At 36.6% G+C, this 12695-nt stretch overlaps 1 protein-coding gene across 3 annotated transcripts in view; it reads right to left on the bottom strand.

Moving 5' to 3' along the window:
• Positions 1 to 810: 810 nt before the first annotated feature.
• Positions 811 to 12695, bottom strand: part of ELOVL7 (ELOVL fatty acid elongase 7) — an 81421-nt gene continuing 69536 nt past the window's right edge. For all 3 annotated transcript variants that reach the window (XM_004016954.5, XM_042233764.1, XM_060400409.1), the window contains 3 exons: positions 11284 to 11389; positions 5826 to 5962; positions 811 to 3643 (listed from right to left, as the gene is read on the bottom strand). In XM_004016954.5, coding sequence (XP_004017003.2) covers positions 3434 to 3643; positions 5826 to 5962; positions 11284 to 11389 — 453 coding nt within the window. In that variant the 3' untranslated portion in view covers positions 811 to 3433. The remainder of the gene's footprint in view (positions 3644 to 5825; positions 5963 to 11283; positions 11390 to 12695) is intronic.

Raw genomic sequence — 12695 nt, 5'->3', positions numbered from 1 at the left:
CCTTTTCCTACACTTTCCTACCCCTGGACCTCCTTGATTTGTTATTTCTTTTTACCTAAAACTCCTTTCCCACTAACCCACTTCCCATTTTGATCTGTACATGACCCACATTTACATACCTTCATGGAGCCTTCCCTGCTACTAAGTGTCAGGACCTTTACTCATATGACACTAACCATATACTTCCCTGTAACACAATCTCCTCTGACAGCCTGCAAGCTCCAGGGGGTATCAACTACATGGTAGGCATCTTTGATTTCTGTTGTTTAGGCTATGCTATGCAGCATGTGGGATCTTAGTTCCCCAACCAAGGACTGAACCTGTGCCTCATGCAGTGAAGTGTGGAGTCTTAACCACCAGTCCATCAGGAAAGTCCCACGTGGTAGGTAGGCATCTTTGTATTTTATAACACTCTAATGTCCAGGACTTCCCTGGTGGCTCAGACAGTAAAGTGTCTGCCTACAATGCGGGAGACCCAGGTTCAATCCTGGGATCAGGAAGATGCCATGGAGAAGGAGATGGCAACCCACTCCAGTACTCATGCCTGGTAAATCCCATGTATGGAGGAGCCTGGTAGGCTATAGTTCATGGGGTCACAAAGAGTTGGACACGACTGAGTGACTTCACTTTCACTTTCAGTGTTCAGCACAGGGCTCTAAACATAGCAAGGGTACAACAAGTGTGTGAAATGATTTGATTAAATGAATATTTAGATTAAAACACCATCTTTCCATGCAAACATACGTAGTTAAGATTCCAAAATGAAAAAAAAAAAAAGATTCCAAAATGAAACACACACACACAGAGACATGCAACACCACGAATTTATTATTATAATACACACACTGAAAATCAGACCCAAACTTTGACAATTTCCACAGTTTTCCACAGTCTTTAAAGTAGTTAACAGAAATAAGGGTAATTGAAGAAATGCAACTTCATAATCTTGTAATTTATGCAACAATGCAGTCTGCTCAATTAAGACTATAAAAAGGCAATGTCCCACAGATATTTAAAATTTTATATTTGTATTTATTTATAATGTAGCTATAGGTTCTAAAGAATTCATAGAGCTTTGTATCATAAGCCAGGTTTTGTAGCTGGCCTTTGTATTCGTCAAGTAAGCAAAGCACACCCAAAGGCAAGGAAGTCTTGAAAAGTGGGATGAAAGTCCAACAGAAACTTTATGTGACCCACAGAGCCATTTAAGAAAACAACACCCACCCAGTCCTGCATCCAGTGGCACTCTGATCTGCTGATGTTCATTCATATGGAGGTTGCCTCTGCCAGCTGTGATTTTTCATGTAACGTTCTAGCTCTCTACTCCTATTCATACAGTGTAGAGTGTGATTCCGTCACATGTTGCTATTAGTTCATAGGCACCTCAATCATTTTAAAGGCTACCGAAGATGAGGGAGGTTGTACAGTACAAGGCACAAAGTATGCAAAGATACCAAGTGAGTGAAAGTCGTTCGGTTGTGTCCGACTCTTTGCAACGCCATGGATTGTAGCCCACCAGCCTCTTCTCTGTCCATGGCATTCTCCAGGCAAGAATACTGGAGTGGATTGCCATTCCCTTCTCCAGGGGATCTTCCCAAACCAGGGATCGAACCCAGCTCTCCTGTTTTATCTTCTTTTGGTTTTGCTTCCTTTTGGTCTTTACCCTACTGGGGTCTTTGGGAACTGTGCATATGTGTAACAGCATCTACCATACCTCTTCACTTGAGCTTAGGCTGGATTTCAAGAGCCAAGACAAGAAAACACTTAAGGAGACCTAAGACTCTCATAGAGAAATAAATTAGAGCTGCTGTTTCTTTTACCTTTGCCTTCCTGTTCTTTATTATTATTTTTTTAAATGTAATCTCTCCTTTTATCAACCTTCATCATTTCATACTGTAAGAAAGTGAAATCACTAAAGACAAATAAATAACCTTATGAACCTACTGAATGTGAAGAGAAAAGGCCATGGTATAGATGAATGGATTAGGAGGGAGACACCTAATTCTAGGGGTTTATAGTGGTAGAAACTCAGGCTTTGTTGTACAATAAGTATCATTATGTGTTACACAATGACTGGGTACCGATTGCTTGCAGTGACACAAGCATAAGCAACCCTTCAAGATCAAGTATAACAAGTAAAAAAGCAATATGGAAAAATTCAGAAATGTCCAACTATTGCTATTTCCTGGGTGAAACTCTACTGATCAGTAGTTGGGTTCCCCAACAAAATGTGAAAACAAGAGAATTTTAGAAAGCAGCAATTTTAAAGAAATGAAAGCTATGCAAAATGCATTGCAGTCCTTCATTATATAGTTCATAAATATGAAAAAAAAGAATTCTAGGCTGTTAATTAATTCATAGTTCTGGAAAATATTTTTCTATTCAGTGAATCTATAACAATAACTGTTACACAGTCTCTCTCCCTCGCTCTCTTTATGAGAGACCCCTATCACCAAGTCTTCCCTGGATAGTCTCTGTGCCACCAGTTGCTTCACAAGCCACTCTTTACCCAGCCCTGGAAAACTATGTATAAAATCATTTAATGTGTGCTAATGATATGAGCATTTACACATCTAACCAATGTATATTTAACCAAGATAATCCTTCAAACCATGATCATATGAGAAAGCGACATTACATCAGTACTACAGACAACTATTTACTTTTTCCTTAGACAAATTCACCTCTTCCCAGAAATATGCAAAGTTCAGTGCAAAAGAGTAACAGTAAAGTGTTCATTAAGCCATCAGAACAAATCACCTTATTTTCAAAATATTAACTCCACCTTAGTTTCAAGTGCATCAATGTGCTAACCTAAAAGACTGTTACCTTGAAACAGTTTACCAAGCAAAAGTGTTGGGAGGAAGTCTTACAAGCAAAACCGGTGCCGGCTATTTAAGAGATTCATTAAAAATGACTTAGTGATTTTAAATGATAACTTATCAAAAACCACGTTAGCTCTTTAGAATGGGAATTTAAGTTTAGAGTAAACAGTGTCTTCTGAATATAGTCAACAAGCAACAAAGCCAAAGCCCATAGTTAAAGGTTTTCAGACCCTGCAGAAGGAATCTTCTGTACTGCATGGATCTCTGCCCATGCTCAAAATATCAAATGATATTTTTCATGTATACTGGGTTTCTTTGAAGACTACTGTACTGTTTCACATCCTTCTTTCAATCTAAAAAATGTGTTAAATAAGATCTTTAGGTTTAAAAGCAGCTGAAAAACTGGCTGCTTTAGGCTCTAATTATCAGAAGACTGTTCTCTGGGAGCTTTGGGCTCTCAAATACCAGCAACCCCAATAACTTATCATAAAAATACAAGCTCTTGGTTTTGAAAAATATACAAAATGCACTGCACATGGAAATATCTCTTGATTGTCAAGGAAGACAAGATATCAATCTTTTTCATAGACTTATGTTGTGCTTGAACTTTAGTGATCTTTGTTTTTGCAGATTCCATGTTTCACAGTTTTGGGTAGCCTCTGACCTTGGGTATAAGCACGGTACCAAAAATGGAGAAAGAGCACCAGGAATATGCAGCCGTAACTCATAATGATGTACACAAAGACTGGAAACTGGTACTTGCAATCCTCCATGAAAAAGAACTGGCTGACGTGGATGGTGATAAGAACGAACTGGATCTAACAGATGGAAGAATGGAAAGTACTGTTAAGCCACCAAGAGTCACAATGGAGCAATTATTTAACGCATTCTTTGTCTGCTTATATTTAAACACTCTCCAACCTCCAATCTAGGCTACTGTTGAACAGGGAATTTTATCTTTCAATCTAGCCTCCATGGGAGTGAGAATAGGTAGAATAATGTCAAAATGCAGATGGGAATTTGGAACCATTGTTCAGTGGTGCCAAAGCACACAACTCCAGGGAGTGCTATGTAAATTCCCTAGAGCTGTACAGCTGCAGTCCGTGGGGTCGTAAAGGGTCCGACACAACCAAGCAAGTGAGCACGCACACATGCAGCACGGTGCAGCGGCGCTTAATCTCAGAGAACCGTCAGTCTCAACTTGAGGTCTTGTCTGAAGAAATACGCTCAGGACCACTACCTTATGGCCTAACTTTTCTATGACGGCTTCATTTCAAACATTCCGTCCTGCTGTTAACCTGGATATTTCAGTTGAGGATGGGGTGGGGAGGGGAATAAAAACGTTCTAATTAGAGACCACAGCATCAGTGAGTCTTCATATTTGCCAGCAGTCCTCCACTGTCATAGGCAAAAATATATCCTATCTGCCAACAACAGCAGAGAATTTTCAAGCTGTAAGAGAGCATTGGTGACCCCCCTCACACGCCCAAGGGCTCTGTGTTCCAAAACGTTCTGCACAGTCTTAAAAGAACATATTACATGTTCTGGGCTAATGTTCAGATTTTTTGGATATCTTTTTTCTCATGACTAAAAAGATAACACGTGTTCTGCGGAAATTTTGGAAAAGTAAAAATCTACACATAAAAATAAATAATGCTTACCCACAATCTATTCTAACCATAGTTAAGATTTTTACATCATTCCTGTTATTATCATCATCAACTTTCCTTGCATTATCTCAAGGAACTTTTAAGACATTTCTGTGTGGTATCCACAATTATTCCTCTCATTTTGCAGATGAGAAAATGAAAGTCAAAGCAGCATTCTCAGCATTCTATGCAGGTGTGTTTGTGTAAATATTATCAACACATTTGAAAAAATAATGAACAGCATGTATTTTCCCTATATAAGTATTTTTCCATATTATTGAAAAGTTTTTACAACACTTGAGAGTATGTTAAATGAAAAAAAAGCCTAAGACAAATTCTATATGCAGTATAGATGTTCTAATTTCTCTACAATAAACATGTTACTTTCCATGTATATAAAATGCTTAAAAAGAAAGGACTTGTGAATAATTTTCAGAACTTTGTAATATTTCCAAGCAGGAATTAAAATAATTTCCTTACATTTGGTTGTTTAGGGTGCTGTCACTTTTGTCAATATGTATTTTACAGCACCACTCTACACCTTTAATTCCCACAGTGCTTTTACTAACTGGAGGAAAGATAAACTTATAAATGTTAGGACTAGGCAGGCAGGCACACAGGAAGGCTCATAATTCTCTGAGAATTTCTAACTTTTAATTTAATATTATATCTAATGAGGTTCACATAATTTTGAGATTATTTTGATCATAAATATATTTACTTTATATAAAGGCATGTTGTGTTAGTTGCTCAGTTGTGTCCAACTCTTTGCAGCCCTGAGAACTGTAATCTGCCAGGATCCTCTGTCCATGGAAATTCTCCAGGCAAGAATATTGCAGTGGGTTACCATTTCCTCCTCATATAAATGCATAAAATAATATAAAGATGGTATAAAGATATACATGCTAGTTTAATTGTCTGAGCCTCTTGGCTACCAAATATACTTTGTTTTCAATAATGTTCCTGACGAAAGTTCACAGAAGATATAAAGAATGATGGTATGCCACGCATGTGTGTGTGCTCAGTCATGTCTGACTCTGCGACCCCATGGACTGTAGCCTGCTGGGCTCCTCTGTCCATGGGATTTCCCAGGCAAGAATACTGGAGTGGCTTGCCATTTCCTACTGCAGGGGATCTTCCCTGCTCAGGGATGGAACCCAGGTCTCTTGAATCTTCTGCACTGGCAGGTGGATTCCTTACCACTGTGCCCCTGGGATGCCTTAGAGGCCAGACAATTTATATTCCTATGTTTTGTAAATTTTGCTCTTTTGTTAATATCCTCATTCATAACGAAGTCAAGTGACTCCCAGTTTAGTTTCATATCTGCTTTTAAAGAAAATTAACTACTCACAAGTTGTAATGATGTCAAATATTTTTTCCACCACAAATACTTCTGGAAGCCTGGTCCCAGTGCACACAGTCCATAGTAGGAATACATGACTACATGTACAGCTGTGTTTAAAAAGGCGTGGAATGTTCCCAAACCACCTGGGAAAAAAATCAGAAAACAGGGGTACTGTTCCTTAAGATGAGATATATTTTGGTCTGAACTTTTAGTATATTTCTTTAATTTTAGTGGGAAGAAAAATAAACATGAAATATCATTATTATTAAACATCTATAAAATTAGAGGAAGCTGGATACTACAACCATTTTGTAAAATATAAAATAAAATCTTGGAAAATAAATTAGCATGACTTCATTTATTCTATGTTAACATGAAGATTTTCCCGTGATTTGGACTTACCTTAACAAATTAAGTGGAATTACCTTTTAAATATAATATATTGATAAATAATAGTACTCAAATTCATTTTTAGTAAGAATTAACACATATAAAGCCACAAAGTACACTAATCTTAAGTGTACAACTTGATGATTTTTTAAATATGTTTCTACCACCGAATTCAAGATTTAAGACATTTCCGATGGCACATAAAGTCCCCATGTGCCCCTTCTAATGAATATACTCCTTCCAATGTAACTTTTATTCTGACTTCCATCATCAACTGTTAGTTTTGCCTATTACAAACTTCATATAAATAGAATTAATTGTTAATTAATTTAGTTAATTAATTTAGAATTAATTATTTTAGTTAATTTAGAATTCATACAGGATGTATTCTTTGTGGCTATCTTCTTTTAATCAACATACTGTTTTTAAGATGCATCCACATAGATCGTCTTTTTATTGCTGTGTAGTATTACCTGATATGAATTCATCACAATGTATTTATCCACCCTCCAATCAAAAGATGTTTGGGTTGTTTCCAATTTGAGTTATTACAAATTAAGCCACTAAGAATCTATATATACATTTCTTACATATTATTGTGTAAAATCAAATTAACTTTTTTTCACTCTTAATAGTTTTCAATACCTTTAGTGCCACAAAATTTTGGCAGTAGAACCACTGGCTTTCATAAGTAAGCTATGTTAAGTTTGTTTTAATCAATCATTGTTTTTCCAAAATAAATGTTTATTAATTGTTAAACCATTCTGATGCTGTTTTCATTTGACTATTATTAATTGTGACTTCCTATCTTGGTTTCCTCTTCTAATCCTACCACATCTCCCACTGATCACCTTCGATTTAGGATAGAAGACCCTGGAGTAAATATAAGCCAAGATTCTTTGAATTGTCTTTAACTGAATCAGTGAAATGAAGTGAAAGTCACTCAGTCGTGTCTGACTCTTCGCGACCCCATGGACTATACAGTCCTTGGAATTCTCTAGCCCAGAATACTGGAGTGGGTAGCCTTTCCCTTCTCTAGGGGATCTTCCCAACCCAGGATCAAACCCAGGTCTCTCACATTGCAGGCAGATTCTCTACCAGCTGAGCCAGCAGGGAAGCCCTAACTGAATCAGTAGTACAGTGGAAAGGGAAAACAAAGTGATTAGTAGATGGTGGGGAAAAAAACAAAACTCTTCCCCACTGTCTCTTTCCTAAGATGAACAATTTAGAAGAATCTTCACTCTTTACATAGAGCCTGATTCAGCTTAGTAATGTTGACTTGGAATTTAAATTTTTCTAAAAATATTCTATTTTATTTACTCTAATATTCTTTGATTTCAGAAATAAAACAAAATCTCACAAATTTGCCTAATTACATTAGACAAAGGACTGAATTCATGAACACTGTGATTTATAGAAAGTTTAAAGCAAAACTGAAATTTATTACTTTGACTACAATTTTCTAAGGACAAATGTCATAAAAACTGCTTCATAGCAGAAATAATTACTTTTTAAAAAATCATCCGTAATAGCAACACTGCTAGATACTTCTAAATGTTACCATTGCCAAAGTACTCCTTTAAAATAACCTGTTTTAAATATAAATAAAACTCTTAAAAGTAATTAAGTAGTTTTAAAATAAATATTAAAAATTTTCATATTTAAATATGAAAAAAGTTTTTTTCATGCTATACTATATTTCATAAACTTTTCTCTCCTGAATAGAATAAATCAAATTTCAGCTAATCCTTTCATTATCACAAATTTCAAGTAAGAAGAAACTGAACTAATGAAACTTATTAACAAACTCCCAGCTTCTATTACTTACATTTGGATTAGTCTTTCTCCCAAAAGAAACATATATAAATAAATTAGTGTGGTGTAAAAACACCTTTTCTAGGGTAATTTAAAAATAGAATAGTTTATGAGTTAAGCTACTTAAATGGGGACAAGCCAGCTACCTCTCAAATCCATTGTCTTACAATTACAGATACATAGGAAATCTATTTCATGCTTGATAATGAATCAGACCGAGCCTTTTTCACTAAGACACCTCTTCCATTTTTTGGTAGAAGAATTCTGTTTTCCATTCAGAAACTTTCACCATTTGAATGTCCTAAAATGAGGCTCCTATGGAATACAGGAATTTAATACGGCAGTAGTGCAGCTGAGAGTGTTTATAGTTAGGGTTACCGATTAAAATAAGCCATCAAATCAAATTAGCTTGCTTATTTTCTCTAGTAGTGATTGTTTTCTAGTGAGTTACTTTAATGTTTGTTCACAGAACAATCACATTTTAATTAGTAATACTTTTCATATCTCCTTTGGAAGACTTTTCTTATAAAGTACTTTGTAAGCTTGCTTTCTTCTTTACAATAGTTCTGCAAAGAATGAATTATAATTAGTACCATCACATTTTACTTCTTTGGTTTGGAAAAAATATAAAGGAACCCCCTGGGTAATTATCACAATTCTCCGTATCTCTGAAAGGGAGTATATACATAATTAATATAAAAACCTGCCACAGAAATATTTTCATCACATTCAAAAGAAAAGCTGGATTGCTATGATCCCAGGGAGGAGTACAATAGGCAAACAGGAAATTAAATACTAGATAGAGATCAGCTGTGCTCTGGTTTTTGAAAGGACAGATAAAGCTGGACAGTTTTATTCTAGGAATGAAAGCCAACACCACACCACATTTCTGGAAACACCCTTGCTCTTGTTGCTGTATTTGTCACTGAACAGATGTCAGGTATGCTGTTCAAGTGTTTGCTAGTCCACAACAGAATCAACAGATATTCAAACAAGAAAATTTAGAAAATGCAGAGACGGATAAAGAAGGAAAGGGAGATCCCTTGTGTCAATATCTCTTAATCACTGTATTTGGGGGTACTGTCTTCCTATTTATTTTTAATTTATATTTATTCTTCAGTGTTGGAATAGAATAATCTGGTCTTTTGAAAGATATTTGAATAAATAAGTTCTGTGATTGCAGCCATGAAATTAAAAGATGCTTACTCCTTGGAAGGAAAGTTATGACCAACCTAGGTAGCATATTAAAAAGCAGAGACATTACTTTGCCAACAAAGATCTGTCTAGTCAAGGCTATCGTTTTTCCAGCGGTCATGTACGGATGTGAGAGTTGGACTGTGAAGAAAGCTGAGTGCTGAAGAATTGATGCTTTTGAACTGTGGTGTTGGAGAAGACTCTTGAGAGTCCCTTGGACTGCAAGGAGATCCAACCAGCCCATCCTAAAGGAGACCAGTCTTGGGTGTTCATCGGAAGGACTGATGCTGAGGCTGAAACTCCAATACTTTGGCCACCTCATGCAAAGAGTTAACTCATTGGAAAAGACTCTGATGCTGGGAGGGATTGAGGGCAGGAGGAGAAGGGGACGACAGAGGATGAGATGGCTGGATGGCATCACCAACTCGATGCACATGAGTCTGGGTAAACTCCAGGAGTTGGTGATGGACAGGGAGGCCTGGTGTGCTGCAATTCATGGGGTCGCAAAGAGTCGGACACGACTGAGCGACTGAACTGAACTGAACTGAAGAGTGTGAAAACACCTTGTCTAGCATACTTTAAAAATAGAATAGTAAGAATAGTCATCTATTTCTGATAAATTTAGGAGCCGAGCTGCTTAACAGGAGTTGGAGCTACATGTCTCTCAAAATCATTTGCATTTCACAATTATCAACACAAGACATCACAACCATTCGATTACTGGATGTTTAGGTATTTTCTAATTTCCACCAAAAGAAATAGTGTTGAGAAATATCACTGTAAAAAGAACTGAGAGGCACAATATAGATGCAAGAGAAAACAAAACCATGGAAAGCAAAGTAAAATGATGGAGATTAAATAAAACAACTGTCTTCGATTTGTGAAATGGACACAGATGAGACCATCTTGTTATAATGTGGGTTAAATTTTTAAATTCACATATATACATTATAACAACTATATTTCCTTTTAAAAAAAATCTTCAACAGATAAATGCCCATTTTTGGCAAGGAGCTACTTTACATACTGGAAAATCTGATGCCCGACGGCCAAAGTAGGGCCAGCCCTTCCAGCTCCCCTATTATTCTAGCCACTCGCTTATCTATGTCCCTTCATGCTATGAGACATGCAGATTTCCACCCCCCACCCCATCCCCATGTCTAGAGAGTCTAAAACTCAAACAAGAGTTCCTCAATTGTAGTTTTTCTTTCCTTTAGTCTTACAAAGTCAGAATGCCCAATAGAGGTGAGTTGTCCATAGAAATGTTAAAGCTTTGCCTAGAATGGGCTGCAAGCCTACTGGAAGACTTCTTAAATTGAAAAAAGTAGAACAAATAAATCCTCCCCCTCCCCCGCCGGACAACTTTTGCTAATAAGACTATAACCTTGAGGATATCACTTATTTAAAACTTTATGATAGGTAAAATTACTTACCTTCCTGTTCTCTCATATTCTAGATGTTCAGAAGCCTAAAATCAAAACCAACTAAAGAATCTGCTTGCCAAGCTTTTGAGTTAAACTATTTGTGACCTTAAAAAACAATCAAAGCATCCTTTAATATGGTAGGATGTTTGGGAAGGTGGCACAGTTGTAATCTGATACATCTTTAAAGAGTTGTTGGTGTATCAGCTTTTGGAAATTTGAAAGCAAAGAAGACATGGAACTTGAGATAAGCATTCAAACTTCCTGGAAACATATAAGCAACAGTTATCTAACTATATTTCTAGAAAATCAAGGATTTTATCATTTTATCATTTATTACTTATTTTAAAATATTTCTAGAATTATATCAGAAAAGAATAAAATCCAAGTAAAACAACTAAAGGATGAGTAGAAGACTATACCCAAAGGTCATTCATATTAAAGAGTAGTGAGGAGTCGGGGAAGATCTAGTCAGGAGTCCTGTGTTTATGTTTCAGATAATTAACGAGAGTTAGAAGTTTGATCAAAGCGATTCTTTGATGTTTTAGGATTCTTTTAAGCCACACTTAAAGATCGAATTTATGCTTAGAGCATTCAGAAATGTAACCGATCATAGCACATAATCCCAGCTCTCCCCTGGCTACCTGCAGCAAATTTGACTCCGAACCACCAGGTCCATGGCATGATGGTGTGATGGAAGACATGCAGGAAAGTCACTTGACTATTTTTCTTACGCAGAATAAAAAAGATCTGAAATAATTTAAAGAAAATCAAGTTCATATAAAATCATGCAATAATTTTCTAATGTTACAAAAATATCGGCCAAGTGCAAACTATTACTATTCCATATTGTAATGTGCTTTGAAAGAGTTGCTTTATAGAATCTATAGAAGGAGCTGATTCTCTAAGAGGCAGCTCAAAAGATAATTAGTATGAGGGAACTTAAGTGCGATGCCTAGTCACGGAAGAATCAATAAAAAGGTGAAAAGATACTGAATGCCATGTTTAAAAAATCAAAGATATAAAGTGAAGGATACGACCAAAAATTATTGAAAAAATGTTACTGGTTCAAATTAAAAAAAAAAAAACACCCATGCAGACTTTGAAATATATGGAAAAGCAGACTTTGAAGTCTTAGGACTAAAGTTCTACACTGCTCTTTGACATATTCTACCAATTTAGATAAAGGGTCAAGCAAATTGAAAGAAGACTTGCAGCAAATCAGAAGTTAGCCAATTACTATTAAAGAAAGATGAAGAGGGAAATACTTGAAGAATTAACTAGGGAAGTAAGGTGGAAACAAACGAAAGCAAAGCAGCTTAGGAAAAGTGAGAACGGTGTCAAAGCCCTCATCCAGATTGAACGTATCTAGTCAGAAACTCTATAATTTCTATAATAAACAAAGAGGTAGACTAAGAAAGCTGGGGGCAGGGGGACGGGATTTTTTTTTCTAAAAAAAAAATATTCAAAAGCAGAATTAAATGTTCAAAAATATTCAAAACCAGAGTTAAGTACACGACTAAACAGACTGGCAGAAACAAAAGCATCCCTAAGAGTATTTGAGAAATGTGGTTCAGGGAAGGACACAGAAGCAACAGTTTCCTATGGAAGCTGAAACTGAGAACATGCAAAGCAGGAACAATGGGGTCAAAACTCATTTGCTTATGCACAGAGAGGAAGGCAACACAGTGCAACAGAAGAAGCCGTGAACGAGCAATCTGGGGTCCTAGTCCCCGTCAGTAGCGGCATTTCTCTGGGTAAGCCCTATAACTTTCTGGAGTGCTCTGGGCTAGATCAATGGTTCTCAACCCTGTCTGTATATTACAATGTCCAAGAAGGTTTGTCTTTCGTTTTTAAATAACCATGCCTGGTCTCTAACTCCAGACCATCCTGACACCAAATCTCTAGGGGTGGGGCCCAGCTCTTTGTTTTCTAAGACAATTAGGTCTATAGTGCCATAGGGTTGAGAACCAGTGGACGACAGCGGGGGTTCTTAAATTGTGGACCCTGGACCAACAGCAATAACTTCACTTGAGAACTTGATAGAAATGCAAAC

This window comes from Ovis aries, chromosome 16, assembly GCF_016772045.2.
Source record: "Ovis aries strain OAR_USU_Benz2616 breed Rambouillet chromosome 16, ARS-UI_Ramb_v3.0, whole genome shotgun sequence".
In the NCBI taxonomy this organism is placed as follows: Eukaryota; Metazoa; Chordata; class Mammalia; order Artiodactyla; family Bovidae; genus Ovis; species Ovis aries.
The sequence above is the reverse complement of the archived record's forward strand: the minus strand, read 5'-3'. Positions and strand labels throughout refer to the sequence as shown.